General features: G+C 36.1%; 1 protein-coding gene across 13 annotated transcripts in view; it reads right to left on the reverse strand.

The window, feature by feature from the left end:
* Nucleotides 1-640: 640 nt before the first annotated feature.
* Nucleotides 641-17,752, reverse strand: part of Erbin (erbb2 interacting protein) — a 102,186-nt gene continuing 85,074 nt past the window's right edge. For 5 of the 13 annotated variants that reach the window (XM_017591180.3, XM_039103490.2, XM_017591179.3 and 2 more), the window contains 7 exons: nucleotides 15,456-16,989; nucleotides 11,885-12,028; nucleotides 9,626-9,742; nucleotides 6,498-6,704; nucleotides 5,120-5,212; nucleotides 4,609-4,683; nucleotides 1,027-3,058 (listed from right to left, as the gene is read on the reverse strand). In XM_017591180.3, coding sequence (XP_017446669.2) covers nucleotides 2,951-3,058; nucleotides 4,609-4,683; nucleotides 5,120-5,212; nucleotides 6,498-6,704; nucleotides 9,626-9,742; nucleotides 11,885-12,028; nucleotides 15,456-16,989 — 2,278 coding nt within the window. In that variant the 3' untranslated portion in view covers nucleotides 1,027-2,950. Of the gene's footprint in view, nucleotides 3,059-4,608; nucleotides 4,684-5,119; nucleotides 5,213-6,497; nucleotides 6,705-9,625; nucleotides 9,743-11,884; nucleotides 12,029-15,455; nucleotides 16,990-17,752 lie in introns of all 13 variants that reach the window. The other 8 variants (XM_063282244.1, XM_063282243.1, XM_063282245.1 and 5 more) reach the window with 5 other exon arrangements.

The following is a 17,752-nucleotide window of genomic DNA, read 5'->3' on the forward strand; positions in this document are numbered from 1 at the left end:
TACACAAACATACATGTAGGCAGAGCACCAATATATAAGGTACGAATAAACTAAAAAGCCCCCAAACACTAGAATATAATGCTGTATGTGTACATGTTAATGTATGCAAGTATGTACGTGCACTATGTGTACAGGCCAGAGGAGGACATTGGGTTCCTTCTCAATAGGTCTCCACCTTATATTTATGTTGTATTTTGAGACAGGGTCTCTCACTGAACCTGCAGTTTGGATCCTGTTGGGCTGGTCTTCCTCCTCAGCACTGGAATTATAGGCACATGCTGCTTCACGTGGGCTTTTTATGTGGGTCCTAGACACCTACACCTAGGCCCTCATGTTTATGTGGAGAGCACCTTCCTGAGACTCTCCTGAGTCCCTCAATGACATTTAAACAGTTCCTACAAACAAGGTGGATCTGGTTTTGAAAACCTGCTACACAGTGGGTGTTAAAGTCAGTTTTGAGCACGGTCATTACTATTACTTAGTAAACAATATGAGTTAAAAATGGCTTCTGCATTTCATCAAGAGTTTGAACATTATCAAACTGTAATGTTATCAGAACAAAATTCCCACAAAGTATAATTTTTATTCCCCCTTCCCATATTCTGTAAAAAAAACTTGGGGTGTTAGTTTAAGTACAACATTTTACTATTTAATTTTTTTTTATTTTTATTCTATGTTACTCCAAACCTGGACAACAAAGTTTCTTACCTGACCTTCAAGAACACTGCAGCCCCTACAATGAACTACAGTGGAACGGAATGCTAGTACACACAACAGCTGCTGCCCTCAGTTATTTCAATGGAATAAGCAGTGGATCACCAGAGAAGCTGATTCTGTGAAGCCTAACTCCTTCTGCAAAGTTATAATCAACGATCCAAGTAAAGGTCACTGAGATTGTGCGACTTTATGTATCTTAATTATTCCTAATTAAAAGTGATTGTGAAAATGTGAAGCCAATACAGGGAGAATGTGACATTCTTACAACGCCAACATAGAGTAAGAATAAAGGGAACACCGAGACGTGTATTAAAGAAGCTGTTTGTCATTCTTTGTTTAAGAGATTACAACACATACAAGTGAATTTTATCAAAATACAGCACATTTCTTCTACTATATTCATAAAAATCAATTCCTATGTAAAAGTACTGAAAATCAACTAAAAATGAGTTAAAATTTACAAAGAGTTGTTAAAGGGTTTCAATCAAAATTATTAAAACTATACAGTACAATACCCAATTGATAACAGCTTGAAAGAAGTGCAATATTGAAGTTCAAATATTTTTAAAAGTGCTGACTATTTTGACTAGAAATGGAAATGAGTCCGACTCATTTGTAAAAATAATGTAGGTGGTGCTTTAGCTAGTCCTGTAAGAACAACCAATCAAGGTTGAAGAAAAGAGCATAACACATTAGAAATACCCAAATTATGCTTCTCTGAAATTAAAAAAAAATGGATTAAAGAACTGAGTATTGCTTTAATAAGAGTTTTCAGACTAGCTTCTACTAAAAACGGTTGCTGGTCTCCTATGGCACTTGTCTCTGGTCCAAATAACCGTGCATTACTTCTTACCACTGCATGTTACCCAAATTTTATTTGATTATATTGAACAAAAGCAAATAAAATTAATGGTTTGGATAAACAAAATTAATAAACTTCTATCAATACTTGTTACAGTAACTAGGAACAAAGGCAATTGGTGGTAAAACACTATCACATCGGTACATTTAGAAACCCTTTAAAGACTCTGAAGTGTGGAGTTCACATTGAATGCTCTCTGTAAGAACAGCCCTTAATCTTGACACTTTACACACTGGCAGGCTTCCGGGACCATCCGTCTGCTCTCCGCGGCAATTCTCTATCGCTGTGTCAGTCTCACCGACTTGCTTTGGTTTCCTAGCTCCATGCACACTCACGTTTCCTCTCACTTTACCAAGGCAACGCCAGGCCAACAAAACCAAGAGGCTTTCTGAAACCTTCTGATATTTTATATTATGGGTGAGACACAAAACTTAAAACTGGCTTTTTAGTTTCATTTGCTTATTATAACAAAAATTATAAATTAGGTTATGATGGAGTGCTAATTATAAAAATGAGGTTGCAAGTACCACCATTTATCAAAGAAAAAAGTATCAGAACTTCATAGTATGAGAAATGCGTGGACATGCATCTACATAGTTAAAAACTTCAGTAACTAAAAAATTAAAAATTGAATCACCAGTAGCAAATGTATAGTCAATAGCTATGACAAGAATCGATCTTGTAGAGCTCATAAAATGCAATTATTGTCTTTTAAAAAGACATTACGTATTTTATTGCATTATTCTATTAATAAAAATACATTATCAGATAACTTTTTTTCACCATTTGCCTCAGATTTTTATAGGAAATAATGCTTTAATCTGGCCTTGAAAAGTGAACCCACCAGCACCAACTTCATGTACTCACTCTTCAGTATGCACATAGCAAAAGCCAACACTTCAAATCTCTTACCACAAGGAAAAAGTAGTTCGGCAGAAAAACCATTAATACCAGTTGGATAAAAGTTAGGACACAAAAGCTAGGAGACAGAGAGCACTGCAATCTGTCTCTGGGCTACAATCAAGGCTAACTATTGCCTTGCATACAGTCAGTCATGTGTATGAAATCCAAAAATAAACCTACAATCTATACAAAAACAACAGAACTTTGTTTTTGTAGCCTTGATTTGCTAAGTTTAAAAACCTAACAACAAATCTTAAATGATTTGAATCCAAGAGTCTCTTTCATCTTCTGTACAGTGAGTGGTTCTTCCCTCTAAGCACAAGCTCCATTATTTCAGTAATGTACAAGTTCCAAGCCAACAGTTTTTGTTCTTCTTTATATATAAAAATAAGCAAAATAGTCATTTCCCTTGTGTCTTCAATAATCTTGCTATCGTCCCCATTTTTTTTTTTTTTTTGTCTATACTGCTTATGAAGAAACTTCTCGTACAATGATGAGTTCTACTGCATTATGGAAAGTTTTTAACAAGGACACTGCTTGTCCATGTTCAATGTTGATAAAACTGTAGCCATTAGCCTAGAAGAAAGAGGAAAAGAACTGTTAGGAAAAATTTTAGAAATGTATTTGCAGTTCTAGATGTAATTTTCTGACAGTTCACAAACATCTTAAAAAAAAAAAAAGAACTATTCTAGCAATTTAGAAAAACATACTGGCTAATGAAGTGGCTCAGAGAGTAAGGCCATTTAATTGCATGTGGGGAGCCTTGAGTTTGATTCTGGGGACCGCCACCATAGAAGGAGAAAACAGACTCCTTCAAGTTGTTCTCTGACCTCTACACTCATGAAGTGAGCACATATCTGTACACACATATATGTAAAATTAAAAACACAAATAGACTAATTGCCCCTACACTATATACTTATGGAAATACAATCTCTGAAGAACTAACCAGGAGCTTGTGTTCTGTATGTGTATGGGGATTCTGCCTTCATATGTGCCAGGCTTACCAAACTGCAAGGGTTAACTGAAGGCAGTGTCTAGACTTCTGGTACCCAAAGAGGCCACAGAGGGTATTAGATGCCTTGACACTGGAGTACAGATGGCTGTTTCTGGGAACCCACCCTGCATCCTCTGGAAGAACAGCCAGTACTCTTAGCCACTGAGCCCCTTAGAAAATTCTAACATAGTGATGAGATACCGGAAGTACTTGTCCAAGACAGGATCAGACAGGTGTTGTGTGTATGTGTTAAAGTACACCCAGCCTTGCCAAGAGGAACTGAAGGCAATGTCCAGACTTCTCATTTACAGGAACCCTTGGTTCAAGACCAGCATACAGGCTATAGAAAGGCTAGTCGTTATTTATTGAGCTCTTACTCTGCAACCAGATTTCCATGTGGTTCAGAATAACCACTCCTCTCTCCCTGCCTCATGTGCGTGCGTGTGTGCGTGTGTAGAGGGAAAATAATAGTGGATACTACAGTTGAGTATGTCAAAATACAACCACTTTTGTTACCTGGTTCTTGTGAGTTTTCAGAGTTAGAAAATTATTTAAATATAAAATTAAAAATTAAAAAGTTGGAGTACCATGAGCTTGTCTGTCATTATTTGAATCACTTCAATTTTATTCTATGCACTGCTGGTGCAGGCACTAAGTTAACATTAAGAAGGGTTGAGCAGGATTCAACCTGAAATCTCTACTGTCAGCCATTAAACTCTAATGTGTCTATCATTTTGGTTTGAAGGTCACTTCTTGTTATCTGAACTAACAACAGTGGAGTAGAGGGAGGAAGTGGCCTATCCTTGTGTCCTAAGAGAAGGCCATAGTGATATTTAGGTAAAATGAATGACTGAAGAGTATTAGGAAAGGACTACAAATACAAAAAGTTTCTCAACTTTTGAAATTTTACTATTTGCTATAATGATAACTCACTTCCAAGTAAATGCCTTAAATTAGTAAATATTAACATTTCTAAACTTAAAATGATTTATCAAACGTATAATCATGATTTGTAATGTGTAAAGCAGAACTATTTAAAAATAAAATGTATATAAACACTAGAAAGTATTGTAAAATAAAATGATTATAAAATGAAAAAATAATAAAATTACTTAATTTTATTAATTACCTGAATAATTTTATCTCCTGGCTGTAGTAATTTTGATGCTGGTCCTTCGGGCTGTACCCTTGTTACAAATATACCCTTTAATGAACATTAACAAAAAATAGTTATTTATTGCCAAACTACAAACTGAAAGCACGAATCAATAACAAGGAAATATTTTTTCAATACATGTTAATATGCGAATATAGTGGAAACTGTCTCCTTTACTTTTCAGAATAACACTCTGACAGGTCACAATAATTTCTCCCTCTGACTTTATCAATGTAGCAATATCACTTCTACTGCTTTTTTGGAGAAACAATAACAAAACTAGAAATAACAGTAATATCATCAATATTCACACTTTTGGTTAAATTCTTTCCTTCAAACAACATGGAATGATCAAATTTCAAAAACTAAAGGAAATAAAGAAAGAAAAAGAATGAGAGCCATATAGATTTATATTTTCACTTCAGTATGGGATTAATAAATGACACCTTATGAATATTCAAGGACACATTACAAAACAACTTACATCATCATCAGGTCTGAAAGGGTTTCCTCTACCCCCGACACCTCCTGATATGCTAAATCCAAGTTCTGGATCCTTTTCTACTCTTACTCGAATCTGATTTAATATGAAAATAAAGGAAATATTACTATATCAGAAAAAATACAATAATATCCTATTTATATACTGGTGAATTAAATTTAAGCAGAATATTTAAGGATTCATGAAAAGCCTTTGGGCAGATAAGATGACATGACAACATAGAACAGCATTAATGTTAATGAGTTAGTGAGTTAAAGGCACAGTGGGATCACAAAGTGTAGCCCCTAACTTTACTACTGATGAACTTAGTTCATCAGCTGATGCTGGCCCTATTTAACTTTCGGCCAGCATGATTTTTAATGGCACGGTGCACACCTACAGAACACATATTCCCATCAGTTTTCACTTACAGACCATCTAAATTCCATGCTGTCATTGCCATAAGATATGGCATAATAAGATACTTATGACGGTCAGAGCTGGTTTTAAGAAATCAACTCCCAATTCCCTCTGTTTATATGCTTCAGGGGAGTTAGGATGTTAAGATCAGATCAACTGACAGCAGTTTTTATAAACGACTGTAAAATGAGACTCCAAAAACATTTTCTTGAGACAGGGTCTCACCATGCAGTTCTGGCTGACCTGGAGTCAGCTGTGTAGTAGACCAGGTTGGTTAAACTCACAGAGATCCTTCTGTCTCTGGCCCTTATGTGCTGGATTGTATTTTGACACAGGGTCTCACTAAATAGCCTAAGCTAGTCTGGACCGTCTGATGCATCCAAGCTGGCCTTGAGTACACTACTCTCCAGCCTCAGGCGTCAGGGTGCTGTACACAGTGGGTGGTAGAAGCTAAATTCTGTTACAGGATGCTCCTGTTTACACAGACTCAGTCAAAACAGAATGTCATCACTACCAAAGGTTTCAATACAATCAGCATCATCTCATAATCAACAACTAAGGCATATGAAAGCATGACCTATAAGCTTGAAGACCAAACCTCCAGCCCAGTCTGGAGACTACAGCTGTATTTCTAACTCTAGGAGCCAAGCCTCTGGGGTAGAATGGAGACTAAATGGTCTACAATTTACAGTCTTAGAAGAGGATCTACTGGAGCACCATCAATCCATTTTGTACAAGTAATAGCCTTAGAATTAAAAAATACCACACCCCAACACTAAATTTTATGTTACATGATTATAAAGCCAAGTTAAAAACTACAAAGTTTAATACTTTAGAAAACTAAACTTTATAAATAAAACAGTAAAAACTACTGTTAAAATTCAATATGGAGTTACTGCTGTACACCTATAAGGATATATGAAAAGTTTTAATTTCATATTTCAAACAGTCTTCGTCTTACCTCTTGCTTTGCCAGTTCATGGCCTTGTCTAGGAGAACAATGGGGATGTGTATATGGAGGCTGGTGGGCCACTTTCAGCATCAAATAATCAATTAGTTGTTCTCTAGAGGGATGCCTTGCCACAGATGCCTGAGGGGGATGATGTGTTTGACTATAATTTGCCTGAGGCCTGAGAGGCTGGCCCATTTGTCCATTACTCAAAGGCATCTAAGAAAAACATGAATTATCTTAATATTCTTCTTAGATTAATACAAAAGCACTAGAGTTCTAACATTCTACATCATTCAATACTGAGTTACTATATTCTTCTAAATCATTTGATTAAACCACTATATTTCTCTAAAACTATGTTTCCAAAACAAAAGTTATTACTGTCTTAATTCTAAACTTGGTTGAATGTTTACTTATTGAATCTAATGGCAAACTTTTAAAGGAAGGCCTCATGTATATTTTACTGTTACTTTGACCAAATGTTAAAATAGAAAACAAGTATATTGAAAAACCTTAACTATTGATATACCTAAAACAGAACAAATCTTTATTTACTAAAAACCTTAAATTTGTTAGCCTATTAGAAGGGTATCTCTTCATACCAAATCATAACACACATACACAAAAAAGTGTATTTTTTTCTCCTGACTGTCCTGGAGTACACTCAGTAGACCAGGCTGGCCTCAAACTCAGAGATGCCGATGCCCCTGCCCCTGCCCCTGCCCCTGCCCCTGCCCCTGCCCCTGCCCCTGCCCCTGCCCCTGCCCCTGCCCCTGCCTTCCTAATGCTGAGATTAAGGACATGTACCACCACCGTTCACCTAAAAAGGTAGATTTTTTTTTTTTAATGTTTTTTCCACTGCAGGAAAAAAATAATTTAAGAGTGCAGCTTTTTCTTGATTTGAATATATTTGCTACCTCTATTTCTTCCTTTTCAGAACAAGTCAATTCAGCTATCTACATAGGAATTAAGTGATTTATTGTTTATGTATGTGCGCATGTATTAGCAATTTTCAAGCTCTCTAAATATTAGTTCTGTGTAATATTAAAATTCCAAGACTTAAGTACTGATGTTCTATTTTATTTTCAACAAGAGGAAAAAAGAACCCACCACCAGATTTAAACCACCTTTAATACCAACCACGTGTTAAGAAGCTGACCCTGGATTTAGACTTAGGATTATACTTGAGGCAATTAGTTTTTCTGTTCTATGAAGGATCTAGCAAAGAAGTAAGCCTACATTTATGTTATAAATGTTCATATGTAAAAGGACTTTTAAACAGAAGAGGAAATAAATACTTCAGTTACTTAATCACTTAAAATATCTTTGTTGGCTAGCAGAAAAGTATTTTTGAGCAGAAAGTAGCAGAAAACAAACATTTTTAAAAATTATCCAAAACTAGGTTTGGCAAAAGTTTCAGAACTGTATATTGTGAACTTTACCTTGCTAAAAGTAGAGAAAAGTTTGGTGTTTGGTAAGAAAACCTATTCCAAAAGGACACTTTTGGTCACTGTTACACTAAACTTTCTCAAGTCTATGGGTAGTTCATGACAGTGGACAAAAATGATAATATTCTGTGACAAATCTTATACTGGGATAGGCACTATATTATGCTTACATGTCTGGAAAAAAATCTACTACAGGTATTTGTTACTGGATAACTGCAGATTTAAAGCTACTAATGTATCAGAAAGCGCTCTACCTGGCTGTGCTACTGTCTTACTATTTACATACAATTCTATAGGGCCCCCACTTTTTTCTCTGTTTATACCATTTATTCCATATGCAGACTTCATTATCCTCCTCTGACAAAAACCAAGATAATGCCTTCTTCAAATGCTCTGTCCCAGTTACAACTCCACCTTCTAGATGCCTGAACGGCTCTTTTTGTTGCTAGTGTTAAGTAACACTTATTTATGTGTGTATATATGCATGCGTGCAGGTGCATGCATGGCCATGACATGTGTGTAAGGAGTCTGTTTTCTTTTCCCACCATGTAGGTTCCAGAGATTGAGCTCATGTTGTCAGACTTGAGGACAACTGCCCTTATCCATTGAGCTGTCTTTCTTGCTTGGCTCTCCTTGACTTTAGCCCACGCTGGCCTCAAACTCTTGATCTTCCAGTCTTGGGTTTCAAGTACTAAAACATATGTGATTATGAGCCTATCCTATTCTTAGGACCTGCTGACAACCGGCTACTTGGTTCTGTCTAATCAGTATTAAATAAAAGGAACATATTAAGCTATGTTTAGCCAATGTCTCATGAAATTAAAAAAAAGTTAAGAACAAAGTTATAAAGATGCATATTGAAAAGAAAAGGAAACTGAATGATAACTTTGACTTAAGAGGAAAAGGGATAAAATAAGAAAGCACGTATTAGCTCACATATGGTATGCCTAGATGCTTAGCCTCAAGAGTAAATTGAGAGTTTTCGATAAGAAACGTGACCCATAGTTGTGTCTGATTACATTAGGGGTATATAATTGGTTAAAACTAGAAAGTGGCTAAGAGAGAATGAAAATTATCTCTGACATTGACAAAATAATTTATATGTAAGTTTTTATGTATAAAATACTAAAAACCATAATGATCACCTGTTCTATTATATATAAATGTCTTTCAAGATGATTTCTAACTATATTTAAAATTTTTCAAATGATCTTAGTTAACAGTAAAAGATTGTAGAATGCAGAATTTAAGATAAAGTCATCTTTTTTTTTTTTTTTTTTTTTTTTGGTTCTTTTTTTTCGGAGCTGGGGACCGAACCCAGGGCCTTGTGCTTCCTAGGTAAGCGCTCTACCACTGAGCTAAATCCCCAGCCCCGTGATAAAGTCATCTTTTAACTTCCCAAATAGGTTTTTATTATCAAGAACACAATTTATTCTTGATCAAATAAATACTAAAGTAAGCAGGTGGAACTATAGAAATCAAAGTAACTATAAAATGATTCTCTAGTGTAAAATATCATGGAATATACTGGGAAACAGCAGAGTCAAATTCTATCCTGTATTTATGAATCATTTCAAAATAATCCTACATAATGAATGAAAGAAAGGCCTCATAAAATATTTGCAGTCGAAGTACATGAAATTTCAAACACTGCGATGCATAGCTGGTGTCTCTGGTGTGGGCACCTACTTTCATCAGGCTGTCTCGAAGATCTCTGTGACTAAGTGCACCCAGTGGGTGGTTCTGCTCTCCTGACATGAATCTATCATCTTGGCAACAATCTCCTGGACTGGATGTCTGGGGATGCTTCAAATAAGGAAGAAAAAGGTAAACAAATTATATACTTTAAGATGTGAAACAGAACAATGATGGCTCATGAAAGGAGGAGGAAACACTGCTAGACTGCAGAAGGAGAAAGACTCAGACTGCACGCTGTGATCATCACTGCCTTCGTGCCTTTACCTTTCTTCAAAGGTACACGTAAAAGTTCATAATGTATACCATTTTTTGTTCTTTCTTTTTATTTATACTCCTAAGTTAGTATCTCTAATCAATAAATGTAGTCAGTGGTTAAATTCTCTCCAATTTTAAGAGGAATTAATACATTACTGTTAAGCACTAAGGAAAGTGTTTTTCATTAAAAGAAAATGGACTTTGACCTTATGGTTCTACATAGAAAGTTCCCTGAATTATAGTGATGTGCAATCTCAATAAGCTAACTGTATGAAACTCGCTGGCTGTAATTCTGTCACATTAACATTAGCTCAGTATTTTAAAGGCACTGTTTTACAGAATGCTTTAAAAATTAATTGAGGGGCTGGAGAGATGGCTCAGCAGAAGAGCACTGATCGTTCTTCCAGAGGTCCTGAGTTCAATTCCCAGCAACCACATGGTGGCTCACAGTCATTTATAATGGGATCCGATGCCTTCTTCTGGTGCATCAGAAGATGGCTACATGTGTACTCATATACATAAAATAAACAAGTAAGCTTTTAAAAAATTTATATCTTCATATGTTAAATAGTTACTCATTACAGTTTAACTTAATGAGAACCTTAAAGGGAAAAAAAAGGCTCAATGTCATTCTCTCTGAATATTTATTACACATGATATGAATAAAATATCAATATTTACATTATGCTTATGCTAAACACACCTAATTTAGAAAATAAAACACAGTACACTGTTTTACTATTATTTTCAACCTTTCAAAATAGAATATTCCTAGCACCAAAGAAACATATCAATTTTATATTGAAAAGTAACTCAAAATACACTCCATTATAATGCACCATGGAAATGTAACAAGTTTAAGGATTTGGAATTTAATCTTTAAAAAAAAATGAAACAGACCTATCATGTCCAATTATTTGCTAGTTCAACACATGGCTAAGCACTTTTTCGTGTGATTTGATCTAATTTTGTCTACTAACAGTATGTATTTCATTTTTCTTCTCTTATTGTAACATATTTCTAGAATACATAATGATAAACATAGCTCACTGTTGAAACTTAAACTCCAGCCTGAACAGACAGCTAGTGTTATGCACTTAAAACAGCAAGCACATCATGAGTGAAAGACTGAACTTCAAGCCAGACGGGCTTTAAATTTAATAAAAATACAGGCAAAATATTAATGTAAAACAAATTGGAAAGAACAATTGTTCTAGATGACTATGAATGCCATTCGTGATCTGCTGAAATCAAAAGCTGGCTCAGCCTTTTCTTCCTCTTTTACCCTAAGACACTCCAATGACTGTTACTGCTATACAGCAAAGAGACCAAGTAATGGCTAATGGCAGAGTATAGGCCAAGACCAGCTCAGAGCAGCCACAACGAACTGAATCTGGGAAACAGTTCCTGCCCTGGTACATAACAGAGTACAGCCAGGGACAAAGGCAAGGGAGACTGACAAAAAATAGAGAGCCTAGAAGGAAAGAGTCCGGTGGAAGTTACCCATAAGAAAGAATAAAGTAAGGTTGTAGAGAAGAAAGGGCTTTCGGACCACAGGAATATTTATTTAGGAGCTGTGCTACCTCTTTATGTCCTTACTGAGCCACGACAGATTTGTATTTACTTTTAAGCTTTCACTAGAATAATAAATCTTTCACCACTAAAGACCATGATGAAATGTGTTCAATTAAGTATTTGGATTTTTCCTTTCCGCTGATACTTTTACAACTTCTCCAGTCTCATATTTAATCATATTCTGTGAAACATGATTAAATTCCAGTGCATATAATGCTTATTACTCGAATTAAAATCTAGCTGGCTAAGCCATCAACATGTGGTGACCAAAGAAACAGGGACAGATACTGTAGAACTAAGTCATGAACTCAGAAAATACCAAGATTTCTAACTTGCACAAGTTTTTCCCCTAGAAATGTCCAAACAATCTGAATTCTCTCATGTATGTGCTAAAAGTGGTGGCCTACTGTAGGTACTCACTCGAAAACTGTGCCCACCAGAACCTCTTCCGTCTGCAACATTCAGGGCAAGGCTGCCCTGGCTGCCATGCAGATCCCTAGAGCTGCCATAGTGAGAGCTGCTTACAGCAGTGAGATTGGAACTAAAGGACCTTGACAGCATGCTCTGAATAAAGAGAGGATAGAGGTACAGAGATTAGTACAGCATGCAAACCCACAAGACATGTTATACACACACACACACACACACACACACACACAGAGAGAGAGAGAGAGAGAGAGAAATGTATTACAAGTAACCCCACCCACACCACGAAAAATGTCATGCAACACTGGAATTCAGAGCCTGAAAGAAATTGGTATATAGGGCTACATAACAACAAACATATACATGAAGAACATGTATAATCATAGCTGCTCAGATGCTTAAGAACATCTGAACATGTTAATAAGTTGCTTTTGTTTATTAAATACTACCATTTCTTTTATGCCTAATGTATATGTTAGAAATAGAAATTGATATATAGTTGTATATAAGCCACTTTTTATTATCAGATGAAATTTACCAGCAATTAGTAATTCTGAGTCAAATTTCTGAAGGCTATATTTCATTCTACAGGAATTCTTGTTGAATAATATCAACATTTAAACACACATGCTATAGCCAAATGCATTTGTGATAAGCACCTGAGTATCAGTTATTTCACTCTTTCAAAATTTATTTTCCACATTTTAAAAAATATTTTAAATTTTAAGATGCAACTTTAAAAAAGATTTTCTATTTTTTTATTTGAACATATGTCCTGTGCACATGTCTATGTATAGCCATGTATGTAGGTGCCCACAGAGACCTGGGGGAAGAGTCAGATCCCTTAAGTTGGAGTTATGGGGCTTGATGGCTGAACTAGGGAAACAATATTTAAGGAATGGGCTAAAATAGGGGAATGAAACAATAATTATTTACAAACTGCTCTTAGGAAACATAGGGCTTCTCCAGATTTGAAGTTGATAATACCAAGAAATGAGAAAGAATTGCAAAAGAGAAAAAAACCTATAAAATTATTACTCCTCTTTCTGTGGACTCTAAGGAGATTTGAACCTGTTAACCTGATCAAATGCTAGGTATACTGCCCTAGGCACTGCTGTTCAGTGTTGCTGATGGTTATCTAATAGCACAAACCAGGGCTGAGTCCACACTTGAGTGTTAGCAAGGTCCTAGACCAGTGGTCCTCAACCTTCCTAATGCTGAGACCCTTCAAAGTTCCACATGTTGTGGTGTCCCCTGCAAGTTTTCCTCTCACCACTGTGCATGTATACACACACACACTAAATGTAATTTAAACATTTAAAAATTGGTAGTTGTGTGTGTTGGTGGTAATTCCAGCACTAAAACTGGTAGTTGTGTGTGTTGGTGGTAATTCCAGCACTTTCAGGGATTGGAAACGGGGGTTGGTTCTAGAAAACAAACAAAATCAGAAGAATACAGTCTAGAAAGAATACAGCGGACCTAAAGATAACAGCAATGCTATTCTGGTATTTGCTAGAAATATTTCCTAAGCAGTGAGCTGGCCTATACTACAGCATTCTCACTAGTCATTTAGTACTCAAGGAGGTAGGACTATGGCAAACCTAAAAACAAGGACAACTCCATGTAACAGAGTAAGTGGTATGTACCCTAGGAAAGACAGCTCTCCTGGCAGCTGTGGGTTTGTATCCAATGTCCCAGTTCCTGTTCTCACAAGTTTTCTATTTCATTAATTCACTGAATTAGTTTTTGACTTATAGGACACAACTGCAAAACTATTGTCATATTTTCTAAGAAACTGTATATCAAATTTCTAAATTCATATTTTATGCAATAGAAAACAGAAAAGCTAAAAAGCTCACTCAATAATGAAGTAGGTATTACTTGCTTCATATTTACTTTAGTCCAGACCCACTCCTGTCAAACAGAACAGTGAGAGAACAGCTACTTACACTGTAAACTACACCAAATAAAAACCTTCTTCCATATAAGAAACCCCTTCTTTATATCTGGCAATAGTGGAATTCCTAACAGCCACTTACCCAAAGCAAAAACCTTCAAGTTCTGTCCCTTATTCACAGCGACTTTAGAAATATTCAACCAGAAACAAATGCTAAGGATGTCTACTCTACTTCAAGTCTCCTGAATTCATTCCTATATCTCAATAAACTGATAAACACTTCATTTGCTCCTACCTGTGTCTCTGAAACAGCCTCTTTGACAATAACTTTTTCCTTCTAAAATCCATTTCTACACGTGCAATACAACTTTATTAAAAATTAGAGCCGTGGGGTTGGGGATTTAGCTCAGTGGTAGAGCGCTTGCCTAGGAAGTGCAAGGGCCTGGGTTCGGTCCCCAGCTCCGAAAAAAAGAACCAAAAAAAAAAAAAAAAAAAAAAAATTAGAGCCATGCTCGTCCTCTCTCAGCTTAAGAAAATTTAAAATTCCCAACAAAATGAACACAGCCTCAACAGTATGGTGTAGAGATATAGCAAACAGAAAAGACAAAGGAGCTATAGCTCACAGATATTAGCTAAAAATCTAACAATTACAGGCTGAGATTTAATACAACTGGATAGAAGGTAATAATCACATTTTAGGCATTATTTTATCAAAAATATTTAAAAATTTAAAAATAGTAGACTAGCTATGTTCAGCTGTATTTAAAATTTGTTACATATTTAATAAGAAATGGTAATTTTAAAATAAAATCAGTATATGTGCACATATATGTGCTGAGTCTTAATAAAAACATATGTGGGAGCAGGTGAGCAGGGGAAGCAAGGACCCTATAGCACAGGCTGGTTTCAGACTGGAGATGCTCCTGCAGCCCCCTAAGTGCTGCAATTACAGGTGTTATGATGCCATACCTGGCTTAAAGCGTGTTCTTTATACATTTGAGCCACGTGGCAGTGTAGTAACATCACTTTTACAGGATTTTGCTTTTTAATTCCTTTCAAAAAACACAATTTACCAATAAGATTATGAAGAACACAAGCACTAGTTATTTTAGCAATATGTCCCAGTTGCATTAAGCCACAAAACACTCAACTGACTTGTTCGAGTACTCAAGATGCAGTCTAGCAATGTCAGGAATAAATGCCATGCCAGAGTCACCTGTGTCAGTGATGATGTTAGTTCATTTAATACAAACTGGAGAGAAAAAAGGCTTTTTCGATGAAATATTTACATTTGGAAATACATTTTCTGTTATTTTAGTAATTATACATTAAATTGATATTTTCTTAAAATATTTACATAATCACTGGTAGTGAGCAGAAAACACTGAACACAGTTGGTATACGTACTGTATCTAGTATGTGTGTACTAGCTACAAGGGACATACAAGCATGTCCATTGGAGATTCTGAGGAGTTCGAAAGCAGCTTGCACAACCAGCTTACCTGGCTTCAGTTAAATATAGAACTATGTTCCCAACAACAAGGGAAAACAGATTATAAGTAGATTAAAAACTCAGAGTGTCTTATTTCACTGATTAAAAACAAAGGATGAACCAATTCTAAGAAAAGTAAATTCATAAAGAGAATAAAAAAACTCATGTTCAGTTACCTTTTCTAACTTTTTGGCCTCAATGTGTCGAAGTACTTGTTCCCGCCAGTCATGAGGAACTTTACTTTTCCCTGGAGGATCTAATAAAGAATGCTCAGAACCAACCCTTGCATTGGGTCTTTTGGAAGGACTAGTCCGTGAGTAATTGAAATCACTGACTGACATAGTTCTCTCTGGTATTTCACTTATAGAGGGCCGGGCACTCTGAGGCCTTGATGTACTTGGGCCATCAATGCTGAATGCTCGTGCGGAAAGAGGTCTTTGTGATCCTGACGTGACTGGAGTTCTTCCCATTGAATGTAACTCTCTGTATGATAAATAATCCCCTTCAGTACGCCTCGTGGGACCAGGATCACCAAGATTTACAGACGCTGTTGAAGACACACTACTCTGTCGCTGAACAGTAGTCCGAGATACTGCTGGCACTAGCCGGTCATTCGGAGAGACAGCCCACATTTCTCCATGTCTGGTTGGGGCAAGTCGCTGATGTAAATGGTATGCAGTATTGGCTCTAACATTGTTATGGTTAGAGAAATTCATATTGGCAGAATGCTTTGTGTAACTGTGATTTTCTGCACTCTCAGATCTTGGAAGGCGCTGAGGAGGAAAACTGACAGGATCTATCTGTGGATTTTGTTTAGGGTGCCACAGAGTGTCTTTCATTGCAGCACTGCCACTGTATTGGACATTATATTGTGGAGGACCATACAGTTGAGGTATAGACTGTGGGCCAGGTACTATGGAAGCCCTTATTATATCTGGGTCTTCAGGGTTGTGATTTGAATCAAACTTGAAAACTGCCTTTGTACCTGACAGTAACTCAGAAGATGAGGAAGAGGCGGTGAACACCTGCAGGGGCTGATCATACAGCAGTGTGGCCGACTTGCTCCTGACTATGTTTTTCCCATCCATAGTAGAAGCGACTTTCACTGTTGCACCTGGTGGCTGAGGACCATCGTCACTAAGAATGTCATAGATTTTTAGGCCTCCAGTCTCCATGTTAGTTATACTATGAGATTTCACAACAGATCCAGCTGGACCGCTTCTCTGAGGAGATAGATCTTCCGTGCTTTTAGAAATACCCACATCAGCAGGACTGGTATTCTGTGGTTCAATCCTACCAGGAGACTGTGCAGTATCCTCAGAAAGACCATTTACCTTATTTATGGACTCCGAATTTAGAAATTTATTTCCATTTTCAATATGCTCAGCTTCACTTTTAGAATGAATACTTAAAAAGCCTGTTCCAAGCACTATATCCTGCATCTTTGATCTTTCCATTATTTCTGGTTGAAAAATATTATTGGTCACCAGTTTATTAAGATTCATGTTAATATGGTCTAATTGGTGAGAATCCTCAGATGTGGCTTTTGAATCAACATCTTTTTCAATCAGAACTAATTGCTCTTCAATATTCAAATCATACTCAGGTAACTTAAAATCCTTTTTATCATTAATTTTGAATTTTTCCTCTGGTGAATTGTTTAAATTAACTCCATTTTGCAAAAGGCTGTTAAAATTTTCATCTTCTTGTCTAAAATAAAAGAGAATTTTATGAGAGAGAAAAAAAAACAAAAAACAAAACCAACAAGTTTTCTTGGTAACAAAAGATTACTAGTTGTGTAGCTAACACAGGAAAAAGAATTGGTGAAGCTCCTGAAGAAGACCTTTGTTACGATATGCAAATATCAAAACAATACCCTATTGAATGTACAAAATTTGTGTTTTTGTATCAGTTAAAGTTAATAAAAAATTCTGTCAAGTACAGACTTATATTGTTAGGGAAACAAGTAAAACAGCTAAAAGTCATCAATAACATCGAGATCAATTTTCATCAACATACTAAATATAGCTTGTTACAGAAAAGGTTACTAGGACTATGCTGAGAACAAGAGTAGAATGGTGTATCTTTTGTGTCTTTTCACGAATGTGCTAAAACTTAAAAGTTAAACTAAAACAAAACTGTATAAACGCCTAAGTTTATAAAGGAGTCAAAAGAGAAACTATGCCTGAACATCACTCTGAGGTACAACTTGGCACCTAGTACTAAGTCTACAGCATAAAATTTAGCATAAAATTAAGAGAACAAATAATGTAATAGCTGTACTCTCTCAGACAGAAATTTTTTACAGTAAGACAAGTAACAGCTTTCACTGAAGCTCAGCTGACTCTAGTTCCAGTACATGGTTCAGAGGCCACCTAAACCTTCCCTCAAGCAGACTTCTAGTCGACAGACTGAATCCACAAAACTGTATGCACGGCATGGCCTTGTTTTGACCTTATTCTGGTAACCAAGT

The sequence above is a fragment of the Rattus norvegicus genome, chromosome 2 (genome assembly GCF_036323735.1).
Source record: "Rattus norvegicus strain BN/NHsdMcwi chromosome 2, GRCr8, whole genome shotgun sequence".
Taxonomy (NCBI): domain Eukaryota; kingdom Metazoa; phylum Chordata; class Mammalia; order Rodentia; family Muridae; genus Rattus; species Rattus norvegicus.